The 19,827-nt window shown below is 42.4% G+C and overlaps 1 protein-coding gene across 1 annotated transcript; it reads left to right on the top strand.

Moving 5' to 3' along the window:
* The first annotated feature begins 5,379 nt into the window (after positions 1-5,379).
* Positions 5,380-18,359, top strand: LOC126234417 (defensin-like). Its single transcript, XM_049943108.1, has 2 exons — positions 5,380-5,558; positions 18,092-18,359. Exons 1-2 carry the CDS (start codon positions 5,489-5,491, stop codon positions 18,253-18,255), a joined length of 234 nt encoding a protein of 77 aa, XP_049799065.1. The 5' UTR covers positions 5,380-5,488; the 3' UTR covers positions 18,256-18,359.
* The last annotated feature ends 1,468 nt before the right edge of the window (positions 18,360-19,827 follow it).

The following is a 19,827-nucleotide window of genomic DNA, read 5'->3' as shown; positions in this document are numbered from 1 at the left end:
AAGGCCATCAGTAGTTCTAATGGAATGTTGTCTACTCCCGGGGCCTTGTTTCGACTCAGGTCTTTCAGTGCTCTGTCAAACTCTTCACGCAGTATCTTATCTCCCATTTCATCTTTATCTACATCCTCTTCCATTTCCATAATATTGTCCTCAAGTACATCGCCCTTGTATAAACCCTCTATATACTCCTTCCACCTTTCTGCCTTCCCTTCTTTGCTTAGAACTGGGTTGCCATCTGAGCTCTTGATATTCATACAAGTGGTTCTCTTCTCTCCAAAGGTCTCTTTAATTTTCCTATAGGCAGTATCTATCTTAACCCTAGTGAGACAAGCCTCTACATCCTTACATTTGTCCTCTAGCCATCCCTGCTTAGCCATTTTGCACTTTCTGTCGATCTCATTTTTGAGACGTTTGTATTCCCTTTTGCCTGCTTCATTTACTGCATTTTTATATTTTCTCCTTTCATCAATTAAATTCAATATTTCTTCTGTTACCCAAGGATTTCTATTAGCCCTCGTCTTTTTACCTACTTGATCCTCTGCTGCCTTCACTACTTCATCCCTCAGAGCTACCCATTCTTCTTCTACTGTATTTCTTTCCCCCATTCCTGTCAATTGTTCCCTTATGCTCTCCCTGAAACTCTCTACAACCTTTGGTTCTTTCAGTTTATCCAGGTCCCATCTCCTTAAATTCCCACTTTTTTGCAGTTTCTTCAGTTTCAATCTGCAGTTCATAACCAATAGATTGTGGTCAGAATCCACATCTGCCCCTGGAAATGTCTTACAATTTAAAACCTGGTTCCTAAATCTCTGTCTTACCATTATATAATCTATCTGATACCTATTAGTATCTCCAGGATTCTTCCAGGTATACAACCTTCTTTTATGATTCTTGAATCAAGTGTTAGCTATGATTAAGTTATGCTCTGTGCCAAATTCTACAAGGCGGCTTCCTCTTTCATTTCTTCCCCCCAATCCATATTCACCTACTATGTTTCCTTCTCTCCCTTTTCCTACTGACGAATTCCAGTCACCCATGACTATTAAATTTTCGTCTGCCTTCACTACCTGAATAATTTCTTTTATCTCGTCATACATTTCATCAATTTCTTCATCGTCTGCAGAGCTAGTTGGCATATAAACTTGTACTACTGTAGTAGGCATGGGCTTTGTGTCTATCTTGGCCACAATAATGCGTTCACTATGCTGTTTGTAGTAGCTAACCCGCACTCCTATTTTTTTTATTCATTATTAAACCTACTCCTGCATTACCCCTATTTGATTTTGTATTTATAACCCTGTAATCACCAGACCAAACGTCTTGTTCCTCCTGCCACCGAACTTCACTAATTCCCACTATATCTAACTTTAACCTATCCATTTCCCTTTTTAAATTTTCTAACCTACCTGCCCGATTAAGGGATCTGACATTCCACGCTCCTATCCGTAGAATGCCAGTTTTCTTTCTCCTGATAACGACGTCCTCTTGAGTAGTCCCCGCCCGGAGATCCGAATGGGGGACTATTTTACCTCCGGAATATTTTACCCAAGAGGACGCCATCATCATTTAATCATACAGTAAAGCTGCATGTCCTCGGGAAAAATTACGGCTGTAGTTTCCCCTTGCTTTCAGCCGTTCGCAGTACTAGCACAGCAAGGCCGTTTTGGTTAATGTTACAAGGCCACATCAGTCAATCATCCAGACTGTTGCCCCTGCAACTACTTAAAAGGCTGCTGCCCCTCTTCAGGAACCACATGTTTGTCTGGCCTCTCAACAGATACCCCTCCGTTGTGGTTGCACCTACAGTACGGCCATCTGTATCGCTGAGGCACGCAAGCCTCCCCACCAACGGCAAGGTCCATGGTTCATGGGGGAAGACGCTATATTAATTAATAAATCAACATCCTCGCAGAACTATGATGTGGCATCGGTTTGTGTGATGGACTTTATAATTCAAGATATCCTATTAAGTGCGTTTGAACACTTTTCGCAAAGCAGGCATAAGAACTACAGTTATCAAGTTCGCGTAAGCTTATCAGTCTGTCGCGAACACGCAAAGCATATTTGGTTAATTGTTTCAGAGCAAGGGAGTTGTTGCGGTACCAAGTGGTGCAGTCGTTGTGGGTTCGAAGTAAAGAAAGCCGACAGACTTGGAACACCGATGCTTCAATCTTAAACAAGGGCTACTTACACACTACGGTGTGCTGCTACATCGATATGCCGATATCAGTCTAAGGGAGATAGTGACTGAAACTAATCAACCAAGCGAGGAATTTGTTTTCAACAGTTACAGATCGGAGCCGTCGCGATCGACGGACACTGTTCCATGTCAACCTGACTGGGACAACCATCACCATCGAGCAGACACAAATAAAACTCTACAACTGCCACCTTCAGAATTTGAAAGAGAGTATACCAGCGAACATTGTCAAAAGCTTGCTCTAAGTCTACAAATGCTAGAAACGTAGGTTTTCCTTTCCTTAATCTATTCTCTAAGGTAAGTCGTAGAGTCAGTACTGCCTCACGTGTTATAAGATTTCTGCGAAATCCAAACTGATCTTCCCCGAAGTCTGATTCTGCCAGTTTTTCCATTCGTCTGTAAAGAATTCGTGTTAGTATTTTATAGCAGTGCCTTATTAAAATGATAGTTCGGTAATTTTCACATCTGTCAACACTTGCCTTCTTTGTCATTGGAATTATTATATTCTTCTTGAGGTCTGAGGGTATTTCGCCTGCCTCATACATCTTGCTCACCAGATGGTAGAGTTTTTTGAGGGCTGGCTCTCCCAAGGCTATCAGTAGGTCTAGTGGAATGTTGTCTACTCCCGGGGCCTTGTTTCGACATAGGTCTTTCAGTGCTCTGTCAAATTCGTCAGGCAGTATCATCTTCATCTACGTCCTCTTCCACTTCCCTAATATTGCACTCAACAACATCGCCCTTGTATAGACCCTCTATATACTCCTTCCACCTTTCTGCTTTCCCTTCTTTGCTTAGAACTGGTTTCCTATCTGAGCTCTTGATATGCAAGTGGTTCTCTTTTCTCTAAATGTCTCTTTAATTTTCCTGTAGGCAGTATCTATCTTACCTCTAGTGATATATGCTTCTACATCCTTACATTTGTCCTCTAAGTATCCCCGCTTAGCCATTTTGCACTTCCTATGGATCTCATGTTTGAGACGTTTGTATTCCTTTTTGCCTGCTTCATTTACTGAATTTTTATATTTTCTCCTTTCATCAATCAAATTCAGTATCTCTTCTGTTGCCCAAGGATTTCTACCAGGCTTCGTCTTTTTACCTGCTTGATCCTCTGCCGCCTTCACTATTTCATCTCTCAAAGCTACCCATTCTTCTTCTACCGTATTTCTTTCCCCCATTTTTGTAAATGCTCTCTCTAAAACTCTCTACAATCTCTGGTTATTTCAATTAATCTAGGTCCCATCTCCTTAAATTCCCATCTGTTTGCGGTTTCTTCAGTTTTAATCTACAGTTCATAACCAATAGATTGTGGTCAGACTGCACATCTGCCCCTGGAAATGTCTTTCAATTTAAAACCTGGGGTTGTATACAACCTTCTTTCATGATTCTTATACCAAGTGTTAAGTCTAAATAAGGTACCAGGCGGCTTCCTCTTTTATTTATTGCCCCCGTTCCATATTCATATACTATATTTCCTTCTCTTCCTTTTCTTACTGTTGAATTCCAGTCACCCATGACTATAAAATTTTCGTCTTCCTTCACTATCTGAATGATTTCTTTTATCACATCGCACATTTCTTCTATCTCTTGATCTTCTGCGGAGCTAGTTGGCATATAAACTTGTACTCTTGTGGTAGGAGTGGGGTTCGTGCCTATCTTGGCTACAATGCGTTCACCTTGCTGTTTGTAGTAGCTTACCCACGGTCCTCTTTTTTGATTCATTATTAAACAAACTTCTGCATCACCGCTGTTTGGTGTTGTATTTATAACCCTCTTTCACCTGACCAGAATTCTTGTTCCTCCTGCTACCGAACTTCACTAATTCCCACTATATGTAACTTTAACCTATCCGTTTCCATTTTTAAATTTTATTACCTACCTATCCGATTAAAGGATCTGACATTCCACGCTCCGATCCGTAGAAGGACGTCCTCCTGAGTAGTCCCCTCCAGGAGATGCGAATGGGGGACTGTTTTACCTCCAGAATATTTAAACCAAGAGGACGCCTTAATCATTTCATCACTCAGTAAATCTGCATACCCTCGGAAAAATTACGGCTGTAGTTTCCCCTTGCTTTCAGCCGTTCGCAGTACTAGCACAGCAAAGCCGTTTTGGTTAGTGATACAAGGCTATATCAGTTAATCATCCAGACTGTTGCGCCTGCAACTACTGAAAAGGCTGCTGTCCCTCTTGAGGAACCACACGTTTGTCTGGCCTCTGAACAGATACTCCTCCGTTGTGTGTGGTCGCACCTACGGTGCGGCTATCTGTATCGCTGAGGCACGCAACCCTCCCCACCAACGGCAAGGTCCATGGTTCATTGGGGGGGGGGGGGTATGGAGGGGGGAGGTTGGGTTATTTAGGTTACGATATAATAAAATTGGTGTGTATGCTGTCTAAGGTGGCTCTTGAACAAAAAGGTTTGACGAGCAGTATACTAAGGGGACTAGAAGAGATGCGGACACCTACTACAAACTGATACAGCTGTTAGGATACTGAGAATTTTCTAAGTGTCCAAACCGGTTTAGCCGATAAACAACGTTTGTCAGTGTGTTCACTGAAGTTCTACGACAACAACGTGGCGAATATGAATTCCGTTATGGGCCGACACCATCGTAGCATTACGTTCTGATGGTAGATATCACTCACAACCTTCTTTAGTAAATTAACTGAAGTTCTGCACAGCATATGAGATTACTAACTTGAAATCGTTTTTTGCAGAGTGACTACTACACGTGAAACAAATACTTTCTTAAATGTCCAGCCCTGTTTCGGAATGACGTAGTTGTCGTAAACGTCTTCCTCGAACGTATAAACCTCTTGAGATTTGCCTGGGCCCACAATAAGAATCCTGGCTATAGAACATTCTGTCAATTCTTTTCTATCAACACGTGTTTGCATTGATCTGTATTTCTATTCGTGAAGGCCAGTAACATTGTACGTCATAACTATTACAGCTTCTGAGAACAAACGTAACGCAACCAATGTCTGCTAGCATCCACACGCGCACCTACTTAGAATTGCACTAGCGTGCCACACCGATGCGCGCTGAGTGCTTGATGCACTCCAAGGTCACTCTGGCGACACGGGAGATCCCCTACTGTGTTTTACGGCACATCGAATGATGAAACCAGTTTGGTGAAGCAGGACTGCTGGAAGTGGCGGAGCGATCCTCTCAGTCTCCGTATATAAAGACGCAGCCGTCGGAGGGATTCTGCAGACACCACTGTTGTTGGGAACATCAGCTGCCGTTTACTTTCATTGACTCCTGTTAAACTTCTCTCTGCTGCAATGAGAACCTGCGTTGCCGCTGTTCTTCTCGCTCTTGTCACCTTCGCAATCCTCACTTCCGCTGCTCCAGGTAAGTGCTGTTTCAGTAACGCGTATACGGTAGCCCAGTGGAAAAATGCTCCTATTGTAGCACAAGAAAGGTGAATAGGCTCTTGGCATCCGAACATATTAGTGATCATTTTAACTTGCAACTCACCTCTCACTCCCACAAGCTGTCCTAATTCTAACTCGTTCAACCTATTAGTCCATCGCTGTGAGTTACTCATAACCATGCACTTGCACTTCCCATTGTCACTCACTCATCCAGCCCAACTCATTGTCATTATCTCTCTGTGTCTCTCTATCTGTCACTGTGCCTGTCTAACAGCCACAGGCTCCTTCATTCTGTCCTACTACTATTGTCTGCCTCTTGCTCTCTCTTACTGCTACTATCTCTTTCTTTCCTTCCTACTGCTGCTGTCTCTTGTCACTGTCATTATCTCTCTATTCCTCGTTGACACTGTCATGGACTCTGTCTTTAATTATTACTGGCTTTCACCCACCTCCAGCTTGTCCTTCCCTTTTTTTCTCTCCCACTGGCCCTGTCTCCTTTACTCTTTTCCTAGCACTGTTTTGTCACTGTCGGCAATGTTCCACTCCCACTGTATCCCTCTCTTTCTCTCATACAGCCATTGTCTCCTTCGTTCTTTCTATACCACAACCACTACCTACTCACTGCTAATATTTGTCACTTTTTCGTCTCTTTCTCACTGCGACTGTCTCCTCTCTCAGCATAAAAATGCTGGTTGGAAAATGTTTTAATGGTGCTGAGGAAGATAGTTTAAGGCAGCTGGTACCCCAGGTTTCAATCAGAGCCTTTTTGTGGCAGCTGGTACCCCAGTTTTCAGTCAGAGCCTTTTTGTGCTTCGACAGAACCATTTTTCCGCTGTTTCCTTCCTCTACCCCGCCACAGCAGGGCATAGTGTTTATACAAAAAGAGATTTATGGGTCATTAAAATTTTGATATGTGAAACTGAAATAATACAAAACTATATAATGTTACACCTCAGACAGGGTGTACAAAAATTTTCCATGTGCTTCAGTATGAAAAGAACATGGCGTTCTCAGAACCCTTCTGGCGACGTCGAAGATACTTTACAGCGCATTTCTCCCTGCTAGGTCACTCTCTAAAGTACATTTTCGCCTCATGCCGGATTTTACTTGCGTATTGTACATGTACAAGCAGGGTAACTTTGAACCTCTGTACTTCGAGAACGGATGAAGATGTCAAGGAAATTTTCAAAATTCTTCGAGATCGGAACCTTGGAGTAATATCCTAAGAATTTCAGCCATTTGCTATGCATAGCCTTCTTGGCATCCGTTATTCGGTTATGGCAGTCAAAAACCATGTTTTTCCGGTTTTCTAAGGAAGCGTTCATGAACTAAATGGTGCCTCCATTGGCCCCTTAAGACGCGCCCAAGACCTCATCTAACGCAAGAAGAACCAACCGATTTGCTCCATTTGTCTAAGCTGGAGGAAATTTGACCCTGTTCTATGGGATAGTAACAGTAAGACTATCCTTATGTTGGGTAAATAAATGGTCCATACCCCAAGGGCTATCCACAACTCTTGACCCTACCTTTGTATTACTAATAGTCACCGAGGTATGAGCCCCCCAAAAAACCTGTTTTCATGTTGGGCGTTTTGGGATTTTGGGACATATCTAGTAATGCGTGTTGTCGCACGCATATCGCTAGTAAAACTTAAATAAAACTGTATGACTACCAAAAAAGTGAATTTCATTCTGCAGTGGAGGGTATGCTGTTATGAATTTCTTTGACACTTTAAGGCTCTTTTCAAGACCAGGACTCGAACCTGGTCTCCTTCCTTTCGCAGAAAATGCTCTACTCCGATAGTGCCGCTCTGCTTTCTTCCAAGGTCTTCAGAAGTTCTTCTGTGCTCCATGTCGCATTAGGTGTACTCGAAGGAATAATATTACGCAGAAATATTTTTCCTTGCATCCTTTCTCTTAGTTGTGCTATTGCAGCAAGATACAGAGGACAGCTTCTGAGAAGTTTGTAAGATGACAAGGAGGTAGTGGTAGAAGGAGTCTGTGAGGCGAATCGCTAGTCGTGCATGGGTAGTGCAGTTAACTGAGCATTGCCGACGGAAAGACAAGCGTGCAGGGTTCGACACCACGTCTGGTGTACAGTTTCATTCTTTCTGGACATTTCGTCACTGTTATGATGTAGCGACCGGTGTGACACTGTGGCAGTTGCTCTTCACACACACTGCGCCTCCCTGACGGACAGTGAACGTGTCTATGTGAAGTTCTGCACTGAGTCGTTATGGAACTGAATATGTTATACCAGAGAGACAAGTCATCCGGTAGCCAGTGACGTCTGTTTGTGATAGTGACGAACTCGTCGTTGTCTTAATCTCGTACCTGATATTAAGTTGTTCCAGAGCTGCCACAGCTAAAGTACATCGAGATGGCCCTTAACGTGCGGAACACACAAACCGCCAGGTCAACTAATAGGAGGGGGAAAGAGTTACAGTGAAGGCAAACGCCACGTTTGATGACTGATAGAAAACGTATAGTCGAGAATAAATTCCTGCCAGTTTTACGTCTGTGCACCCAGATGGTCCATTTTGTCACAGACGGCAGAAACTGTCGTACGAAAACTGAAAATGACATATATTTAGGGGGTGTTTCGACATGCGCAAACGTCTAATTAGCTGTATTTTTTGTATTTAAAATTTGTTTTACAATAGTTATAGTCTTGGAGGTGAATAAAATTTTATTAATTACATTATTGCCTTTTATAAAGTAAAATAATGTATTTGTTTCATCTTAGTTGAGTGTTTCGCTTTCTCATGAGAGTAACTAAAGAGCCCTGTTTACCATGGAACTTGAATTATGCTAAATTGGTCTTTCCATGGGTGTGGATGGATATTTTCAATGTTTTGAGATCACGAACAAATTTTTCAATGAATGGTTTATTCATAACAAAAGAAGGTAGTGTCCCTTACCTTCAAAATATTTATGTGAGCCAACAAGCTATGATCTACATGCTGCTCATTAACATAAAGTTCCTACTGCATCAAAAATTAATGAACTATGGGATATTTGCAACATTTGGTTGTAAATATCTGTACAACTCACCATTCTCTTCGTCTCTTACTGTCCATTCGTCTTTTCATTTCACGTAATTCATTTTCAATGAAGCCAGTGTAAGGGAGCGGACGGTAAATAATGTTATTCTTTTGATATCTTCTCAGCAATTGTGTTTGTTTTCTGCCGTGTAGATGTTCATTTGTTTATGTTGTATCTACCGTCATTCTGTCATTCTTAGGTGCTTCTTTATGCATTCAGGAATTTCATATACTTACTCCAATAATTTATTCATTACTGAATTGCATTATTGCGTTAATGTGTCGTTTGTGAAATGTAAAATGTTTTGATTAAGTCTTTGACGAGCCGCAGTTAAGTATTTTTGTTGGTCGTAACGATGTTGCACGGCATTCTTATAGAAGCTACTGAGTATAAATATCTGGTTGACTTGCCTCGTGCTCAATTAGTACAATTGTCTTTCTTGCGATCTAGTCATTACAGCAGCACAAGACAAAATGCCAGCCGCATCCTTAACGTAACAGACTGGTAGCTTTGGAGTACTGCGGGCGGTATACAATTACTAACAGGTGGCATTTCGACCTTCCACGTCTAGGTCACGGTTTGTATGTGCTGTTCAGTTGTATGGATTCAGTGCAGTAAGGTGACTCGGCGTGGAGACGTGACAAAACGGCAGAAAGGCACTAAAGTTTATGGACGTGCCCCGAACCACACCATGACTGAAACTACCCAATTAGTCATTACATCAATGTGGACTATTCGATGTATCTGCAAGGAATGGCCGCCATGTAGCACGCTGTCATAACTGTGGTTGTAAACACAACCAGGCCGGCTGCGGTGGCCGAGCGGTTCTAGGTGCTTCAGTCCGGAACGGCGCGACTGTTATTATCGCAGGTTCGAATCCTGCCTCGGGCGTGGTTGTGTGTGATGTCCTTAGGTTAGTCAGGTTTAAGTAGTTCTACGTTCTAGTGGACTGATGACCTCAGATGTTAAGTCCCATAGTGCTCAGAGCCATTAGAACCATTTGTAAACACAACCTGATTCACAGGGACCAGACACGTATGTCACGCCTTGAAAAAGGCAGTCAGATTCAAATCCGACAAGAATTACTGCTGTTAGTGAAAGTAGACACATTTAGTCGAGTTTCCGAACGCACATTGAGAAACGAGCTGCATGCAGTGGACATTTGGAGCCTCGTACCTCGAGAAAGTGTACGGTGAATATCACGTAAATACCCAAGTCACGCAATAGTAGTAACCCTTAGTATAGATTGGGATATCTATGGATTCAATGCGGGGATACAGACAGACATTCATGCTAAATAGTTTTGAAAACATTTTCTGAAAACTGTCTTGAGCAACTAGCTCGGCAGCCTGCACGCAGTGGAAATATCTTAGACCTTGTAGCAACAAACAGGCCGGACCTTATCGACAATGTCAGTATAGAAACAGGGATTAGTGATCACGATGTCATTATGGCAACTATGATAACGAAAGTTAATTAATCAGTCAAGAAGGCTGGGACAGCGTTTCTGCTAGACAGAGTAGATAAGCTGTTATTTACATGTCACTTAGACAGTGAACTGGCATCACTGAGTTCCAGTAAGATAGATGCAGAGGAATTATGGACACAGTTTAAGCAGATTGTGAGTCGTGGTCTGGAGAGTTATGTGCGTAGTAACTGGATAAAGGATGGAAAAGACCCACCATGCCTGAAGCATACAACAACCGTCACAACTTAGCAAAAGATCGGGCAGAGAATCCGAGAAAATTCTGGTCGTATGTAAAATCGCTTAACGGGTCTAAGTCTTCCATTCAGTCTCTTGTTGACCAGTCTGGTGTGCCAGTTGAAAATAGCAAAACGAAAGCCGAAGTTTTAAATTTCACGTTCAAGAACTTGTTCATGTAGGAGAATCGTGCAAACATATCGTCATTTGATAACCAGAGAGACTCCCATTTGGACGACATAGTAATAAGCATCCCTGGCGTAAAGAAGCAACTGGAAGATTTTAAAGCAAATAAATCACCAGGTCCGGATGGAATCCCAGTTCGGTTTTACACAGAGTACTCTACGGCTCTGTTCCCTTACCTAGTTTGCATTTATCAAGAATCTATCACCCAGCACAAAGTCCCAAGCGACTGGAGAAAAGCGCACGTGACTCCAGTATACAGGATGTTACAAAAAGGTACGGCCAAACTTTCAGGAAACATTCCTCACACACAAAGAAAGAAAATATGTTATGTGGACGTGTGTCAGGAAACGCTTACTTTCCATGTTAGAGCTCATTTTATTACTTCTCTTCAAATCACATTAATCATGGAATGGAAGCACACAGCAACAGAACGTACCAGCGTGACTTCAAACACTTTGTTACAGCAAATGTTCAAAATGTCCTCCGTTAGCGAGGATACATGCATCCACCCTCCGTCGCATTGAATCCCTGATGCGCTGATACAGCCGTGGAGAATGGCGTATTGTATCACAGCCGTCCACAATACGAGCACGAAGAGTCTCTACATTTGGTACCGGGGTTGCGTAGACAAGAGCTTTCAAATGCCCCCATAAATGAAATTCAAGAGGGTTGAGGTCAGGAGAGCGTGGAGGCCATGGAATTGGTCCGCCCCTACCAATCCATCGGTCACCGAATCTGTTGTTGAGAAGCGTACGAACACTTCGACTGAAATGTGCAGGAGCTCCATCGTGAATGGACCACATGTTGTGTCGTACTTGTAAAGGCACATGTTCTAGCAGCACAGGTAGAGTATCCCGTATGAAATCATGATAACGTGCTCCATTGAGCGTAGGTGGAAGAAACTAAAATGAGCTCCAACATGGAAATTAAACGTTTCCGGACACATGTCCACATAACATCTTTTCTTTATTTGTGTGGGAGGAATGTTTCCTGAAAGTTTGGCCGTACCTTTTTGTAACACCCTGTATAAGAGGCGAAAATAACGGGCCAGCAAAATGACAGACGAATATCCCCAACTTCTGTTTGTTGCAGAATCCTTGAACATATTCTCAGTTCGAATACAATAAACTTTCTGGAGACTGAGAAGCTTACGTCCACGTATCAGCAAGGTTTTAGAAAGTATCTCTCGTGTGACACTCAGCTTGCCGTTTTCTCACATGATATAATAGGGACTATGGATGAACGGCAACAGACAGATTCCATATTTATATGCTAATTTGTCTGAAACTGACAAGGTGAGAGCGTGGCTGTGTACAAGTAATGTAGGTTGATTCTTACAAAGAAGAATACAGCAACCAGCCACTATTAATACTGGTATTTATTTGAGTAAATAGCGCCGTAACCGGTTTCGAACTGAGAAGTTCATCATCAGACGGATGTTCACAAGATTTACAAGATGCACTTTACATGATCCCCAGTTCTCAATTTTTATTCTTCCACTGTAGTTAAATATTGTTGGTGTGTTGGTGCCCTACGGTAGAAAACAGTGTTAGAAGCGCCCTATGTGAACTTAGCTAACCTCCAAACGATGAAATACAGACTAAACAAATATGTGAGGTTAAGTGGTTACAGTACTTACATCGAAAATTTCGCGCAATTTTGTTGAAAAGTTGCAGGATTGTATTTTTGAAATAATGCATAATATATGCAGCACTTACATGATTTGCATATCACCATATTGTGCAAAGCACCACACACCGTATTTATAGATTTCCTAAAATCATTTGACACTGTGCCTCACTGCAGGCTTTTAACGAAGGTACGAGCATACGGAACAAGTTCACAGTTATTTGAGTGCCTCGAAGACTTCTTAAATAATAGAACCAAATACGTTACCCTCGGCGGCGAGTGTTCATCAGAGACAAGGGTATCGTCGGCAGTGCCCCAGGGAAGTGTGATAGGGCCGTTGTTGTTCTCTGTATACATAAATGATTTGGCGGACAGAACGGGCAAAAATCTGCGGTTGTTTGCTCATATTGCAGTGATTTACGGTAAGGTGTCGAAGTTGAGTGACTAGGAAAATACAAGACGACTTAGACAAATGTCTGGTTACTGTGATGAATGACTGCTAGCCCTAAATGTGGAAAAACGTGGGTTAAAGCGAATGAGTAATAATATCAAACCCATAGTGTTCGGATACAGTGTTACTAGTGTCCTGCTTGACATAGTCAAGTCGTTTAAATATTTGGGCGTAGCGTTGCAAAGCGATATGAGGTGCAATGAGCGTATGAGAACTGTGGTACGGAAAGCGAACGGTCGACATTTAGGAAAGAGCGGTTCACCTGTAGAGGAGACCGCATATAGCAGACTGCTGCGACCTACTCTTGAGCACTGCTCGAATGTTTGGAATCCGTATCAGGTCGGATTGAAGGAAGACATCGAAAAAATTCAGAGGCGGGCTGCCAGATTTATTACCGGTGGATTCGAACAACACCTAAGTGTAACAGAGATGCTTCGGGAACTCAAATGGGAATCCATGGAAGGAAGGCGACGTTATTTTCGACAAACACTACTGAGAAAATTTTGAGAATCGGTATTTGAAGGTGACTACCGAATGATTATACTGCTGCTAACACACTTTGCGCATAAGGACCACGAAGATAAGATACGAGGAATTAGGGCTCATGCGGAGGCGTACAGACAGCAGTTTTTCCCTAGCTCTATTTGCTAGTGGAACAGAAAAGGATATGACGAGTAGTGGTGCAGGGCACACTACGCCACACACCGTACAGTTCTCGTGGAGTATCTATGTAGATGTAGATTATTCGCAGCGGCAGTTAAAGATTCTTGTCTTCAGTGCACTACAACCTGCACCGAGACCAACGGACGGACTACATATGCCTGACAGTGCGAGTCGAATCATGACGTTACTTTACGAAAGAGATGCTCATAGCGGCTGAGCCATTCCCACTTACAGGACACATCATTTCCCTGTGCTCTCTGTCTCTCTCTCTTTTTCTCATATGGCCGCTGTTTGCTTTCGACGGCTTTGCAAACTGAGCGCACAGGCGCACAGGCGCACACACCGAGTTTGTCAATTTAACCTCACTTCTAAAGCACACTGTGTGACTCAAAACGCAAAATATTTTTACACGAGAGGAATCGCCGCCAATGCAGACAGAACTTTTCTTGCACTGTCTCTATCACTGTGTACTCGTATAAAGAAGAAAACGTACACTTGTTGAAACTGAGAGTTTGTACAAGGTGTTTCAAAATGAACATACCGATTTTTAGGCATTGTATCATTTCTTACGTTCAACTCACAATTGTAAATTATAAACCAAATGAAAGAGCAACTCAAACAGTTTTGTTTGTATACGTATGCGCAATGGGAAGAGTATGGAATGACAAAGAGTGACAGAAAAGCGTGTTGAACGAGTGCGAGTCTTTCACACTGAGCCCCAAGTAATATCCCCGAGGAAAGTTTATGGGCCTTTCTTTTCCAGTGAATCAACTGTGACCGATGTTTGTTATCTTGTTGTGCTACAGCTATGGCTCGTGCCTCAGTGGGAAGAAGCTGAACAACACATCTTTATTTGGGGGCAAGATGGTGCGCCGCCTCACTGGCGTAACTCAGTAAGCGACTTGTTGAGCGACGCTGTATCCGACAGGTGGATTGGGCGCAAGGGGCCGGTTGACACAGCATTTAATGCATGACCTCCACGTTCACACACGATCTGACGCGACCATGTGTGTGTGGCTCCGATACCAGATGACCTAACCGACTTTAGAATCAGTGTTATTGCGCAACTCCCCTATCGACTCGAAGTGTGATTGGTGTTCATACTGAATAATTGTAAGAAAAATTGTTTGTGTTTCTCTTTGATTTGGTGTATTATTTATAATTTTAAGGTGAATGTAATACATGCTACAAAGCCTTAAAATCCGTATATTCATTTTGAAACACCCTGTATTGCTCGAAGACCTGATGATAACGCTACATTGTTTCCAAAAGAACAGTCAAACTTCTATTACCTTGTTCGATTACTTCAGCCACCCATTGAAGAAAAAGACAAAGTTATGTGAATGACTATTCCTGTGTGCAGAATACTGACTTTTTCTCTTTACGCCACTCTGTTCACATTTTGGACATGAAAGACGAAGGCCTCTACCGTTTTAGTAATGACACGTGATCGTTTGTTTTTTCTTTAGAATCCTTGATCTTAAATTACAAAATTACGGGAACTCGCGACAGAAAGAGATAAACTGCAATAAAAGTTCTTTTTTTTTACTCACAGTGCCATAGAAACATTAACATTCGTACGGTGAGTCATTTTCGAAATTGACAGGCAGCTGGCTTCTATTCGACAAAAGCAATCGTAAACCAAGTAGGTATTCCTTCACACCAATTAACGACTGAGTTCGTCAAAGGGACCTAAAATTGCTTTCATGTTTCTAGATTTTCCCGAAGTTCTTGATAACGTTGCTCTCAATCTACTTTTAATTAAATTGCATGCCTTCAGAGTATCGTCTCAGATGTGGAACAGGATTCGTGATTTCCTGTCACAAAGATCACATTTCGTAGTAACTTACGGAAAGTCATCGAATAAAACAGAATTTATATCAGATCATCCCCAAGGAAGCGTCACAGGCCCTTTGCTGTTTCTAATCTATATAAACGACTTCAGAAACCACCTGAACAGCCCTCTTTCCAAATAATGCTGTCTTTTAACGTTTCTTAAAGTCATCAAAAGATCAAAACCAATTGCAAATTGATGTAGAGGAGACATCTGCATGGTGAGGAGAGTAGCAATTAACGCTAAACAATGATTAGTGTGAGCTCATCCACGTGAGTACTAAATCCGTTAAATTTTGGTTCCCTGGTAAATCAAACATTTTTAAATGCTAACAACTGAACTAAATATTTAACGGTTTACAGTTCCGAATAACTTAAAGATGAACGATAACATAGACAATGTTGTGGAGAAAGCGAACTAAAGGCAGCTTGTTATTGGCAGGCCTCTTAGAAGATGCAACAAGTCCACTAAAGAGACTGCCTACACAAGCTTTCTTCGTATTCTCCTCGAGTATTGTTGCACGGTGTGGGACCCTTACCAGATAGAACTGACTGAGAACATCGAATAAATTCAAAGAAGAGCAGTTCGTTTTGTATTACTCCGAAATAGGAGCGAGAGCGTCACGGATTTATTTATTTGTGTTTGACTCATCAGTCTTCTGATTGGTTTGATGCTGCCCATCACGAATGCCTCCCCTTTGCCAACCTTTTCATCTCTGATACCAACTGCACCCTACTACCTGAATTACTTGCTTCATGTATTCCAGTCTCTGTCTTCCTCTCCAGTTTTTACCCTCTACAGTTCCCTCTAATACCATGGATGTTATTCCCTGATACCCTAACAAATATCCTGTCATCCTGTACCTTTTCCTTGTCAGTATTTTCCATATGTTCCTTTTATCGACGATTCGGCGAAGTACGACCTCATTCCTCACCTTAATAGCCCACCTAATTTTCAACATTCACCTGTAGCACAACATCTCAAATGCTTCGATTCTCTTCTATTCTGGTTTTCCCACAGTCCGTGTTTCGCTACCATACAATGCTCTGCTCCAAACGTACATTCTCAGAGATTATTTCCTAAAGTTAAGATCAACATTTGACACTAACAGACTTCGCATGGCCAGGAACGCCATTTTCGCCAGTGCTAGTCTGCTTTTTGTATCCCGCTTGTTCCGTCCGTCGTAGGTTATTGTGCTGCCTAGGTAGCGGAATTCCTCAACTTTGACACTTCGTGATTCCCTAATTCTATTGTTAAGTTTCTCGCTGTTCTCATTTCTGCTACTTCTCATTACTTTCTTCGATTTACTCTCAATCCATTTTCTACACTCATTAGACTGTTCGTTCCATTCAATATGTCCTGCAGTTCTTCTTCACCTTCACTGAAGATAGCAACGTCATCAGCCACTTTTATTATTGATTTCCCTTCACTCTGAATTTTAATACCACTCTTGAACCTTTCTTTTATTTGCGTTATTGCTTTTCGAGGTACAGATTGAAAATTAGGTGCGAAAGACTACATTCCGGCCTGTCACGGATACGAAAGCGGGTGGTAATCATTAAAGTAAATAGGTCATTCATTGCGGCGAGATATTTTAACAGAATTTCAGTCACCAGATGTCTCGTCGAATGCGAAATTATTTTGCTGCCGAAAGAAATAACCATCGTAATAAACTAAGAGGAACTATAGTTAGCTCGGAAAGATTTAACTATTCGTTTTTATAGAACGGTATTCGACGCCGGAACGGTAGAAAAATAGTCTCAAGGTGGTTCATGTAGATTCAGATGTAGAAACGGTCAAATGTGGCACTACAAAGAAACTGGACAGCAGCTGACTGGAGTTGTGTGATGTGTACCTATGTGGTGCGACTTTTCCCTTCTTCTAGTGATGCAAGGCGTCGAGTGCATCGAACGAGGCGATTTGTAGATTTGTGTTTGTAGATGGTAATCATGGCCGAAGAGGGTTAAAATGTGTTACTAGGGCGTTTTTCGTGCCATGAATTGGACCGCTCATTCTGGTTACCGTGAACATGAACCACGATGCTGCTTTCAACAGTCAGTGCTCACTTCTTACGGTTTCGTTTCCATGATAACTATACTTTCTACGGTCCCGCCTTCCAAGGTAACGTAAGATAGGGGCGATAACAAGTCTGTTTCCATACATTCCTATAATTTCACTCAGGCAGCCTACGGAACCTCTACTGGCCCACCACATCAACTTATGTTGATCCCAAAGAATATATGAGGGACTATTGGGAATAGCAGGTGAAATGTAGCGGTGATCATCTTCCCAAATGGGTAATTTTACAGAAACGAATCATAAGTGAGCGGTTTCAGATGGATGTGACATTACTGAAGAAATTTGAAAGGTATTTTTCGTCGAACTGACGTCACTATGAGGGACAAGCGGTGTTACACCGTATTAGCGTATGTCTCTTGAGGATGGCTGATTTTTTCTCCGGTGTGCTTACTCTGTGAAATGTAATAACTGTGAAGCTTCGTTATGAAAAATAATCTCTGCCAATTTATTGTTGGTCCGATGGTTTGAGAGTCGCTCAGCAGTTTACCGCACATTATGAAAAGAGGCATCGATGTAACCAGTTTAAGAAACTTCCTGGCAGATTAAAACTGTGTGCCGGACCGACACTCGAACTCGGGACCTTTGCCTTTCGTGGGCAAATGCTCTACCATCTGAGCTATCCAAGCACGACTCACGCTCCATCCTCACAGCTTTGCTTCCGCCAGTACCTCGTCTCCTACCTTCCAAACTTCCCGAGTTCGAGTCTCGGTCCGTCACACAGTTTTAATTTGCCAGGGAGTTTCATATCAGCGCACACTCCGTTGCAGAGTGGAAATCTCATTATGGAAACATCTCATTATGGAAACTAACCAGTTTAACATTTTTTTTTTCCAGTGAAGTTTCTGACTGTATCACAACGAATGTCTAAGTCCGTTAAATTTCCGCTTAGCTAAAAAGTGGTTGTTTATTCTGTTAATTGCAGCGGGAGGAGAGGATGAGCACGGCGACCGCCACGTGCGAGTCACGTGCGACCTGCTGAGCGCGTTCGGTGTGGAGGACTCGGCGTGCGCCGCTCGCTGCATCGCCATGAACAAGGGCTACAAGGGCGGCCACTGCGAGGACGGCGTCTGCCACTGCAGAAAGTAGCGGGCCGCGGCCCTCCCGTCTCCAGTGACACGTCACCACGCCCTCACTGTCGTCCAGTGTACATACACGTTCTGAATAAAGTTCCTTATCCAATGAAGCACAAACAGTATGTGTCGTTATTCCATCCGCAACCTTCTACCGGTTAAATGACGTCATTTTTTAAGGGACCTTATTTTCCACGTTTGACCGTATCTGTTTTTAAGTGATAATTAATTGAAACCCTCAGCTGCCGACAGGTGTTGCTGACATACCTTGATGGGGATAGCTGTCGGCAGCTGATGGTTTCAATTACTTACCATTTATTCTAGAGAAGCTGCACGGTCATCAACGGTATCTGTTCTTTCGAGAGCAGTTACTATCCTCAAATGTATCTGTTTTTATTTTGTTATTGCAGCTTCGGCTTATGTGCCATTGCCAAGCATCTACAAAGATATAATACAAAGTAGCTACTAAGATCAACGTAATAGGAGGACAACAGTATGTATAACTAGTTTACAGTCTGTCAACATCCACGTACTTACAAGTTTCATATTACGGCATAGAAACAGTTTAAAAATAACTACGTGCCGATGCCCCTGTGTCACTTATGATGGTCAAAGAGTCAAAGAGTGCACGGCTGTTATCAATGAAACGAGTGATACGATGCTTGGATTCGTGCAGGTTCAACGTGGGATATATACGTATATCAACGTAAGGCCTTTGTACATCCAAGAGTAACTAGTCAGCAGTATATTATTGATTATGATGCTCCGTTTTATACAGGGTGATTCCATGCTGATGTTTCAGCCATTGTGCTGTTAAAGAGGACAATTTTTTCGTCAGCATACCTCGAGTAGTAAATAAAAAAAATGTGTTTCAAGGGATCTGTCCTCTATTTGATTTGCGAAAATACCTGCCCATAGTGACACCATCGGTTGTTAAATGATCACGTACCGGGACTTAAAGGAATTGACAGACAATATTAACTGCAGTATCTCGATAATTAAATCATTTAGGGCTTTCCCTAATTTTAATGTTTAAGCAAGTTCTTTTTTATAATGCCACTTCTATTATGGACAAATTAGTGAACACAGTGACTCTATAGCATCAAAGGAGCTTTTCTTTCATACGTATGAACAAGCTCAAAAATGGCTCTGAGCACTATGCGACTTAACTTCTGAGGTCATCAGTCGCCTAGAACTTATAACTAATTAAACCTAACTAACCTAAAGACATCACACACATCCATGCCCGAGGCAGGATTCGAACCAGCGACCGTAGCGGTCGCTCGATTGCAGACTGTAGCGCCTAGAACCGCACTCCGGCCGGCTATGGACGAGTCTTTAATGATGGTATCTACGTCAGTGGCTAATGGTCGAATTGTTAATTGCGGCTAACAGTTTACAAGGTTACAGTTCCAACTAGGTAAGAGCTTCCAGAAACCCGTTATTTATCAGGCTGTCAAGTACAATAAAACTAGCGAAATAGTTCGCCTTCCTATAGTACTTTGTGAATTGATGAACACATTGTTGGATTCCTTCGGTCCTGAGTCTTTTCCTCATGATCTTCACAGTCGCTTTGAGACATAATGTT

Source organism: Schistocerca nitens, chromosome 2, assembly GCF_023898315.1.
Source record: "Schistocerca nitens isolate TAMUIC-IGC-003100 chromosome 2, iqSchNite1.1, whole genome shotgun sequence".
NCBI lineage: Eukaryota > Metazoa > Arthropoda > Insecta > Orthoptera > Acrididae > Schistocerca > Schistocerca nitens.
The sequence above is the reverse complement of the archived record's forward strand: the minus strand, read 5'-3'. Positions and strand labels throughout refer to the sequence as shown.

Excerpts from the sequence above, each read along its gene's own strand:
- LOC126234417 (XM_049943108.1), top strand. The coding sequence starts at position 5,489 with ATGAGAACCTGCGTTGCCGCTGTTCTTCTCGCTCTTGTCACCTTCGCA. Across the intron at positions 5,559-18,091 it reads CCTCACTTCCGCTGCTCCAG|CGGGAGGAGAGGATGAGCAC; the intron begins GTAAGTGCTGTT and ends TGTTAATTGCAG.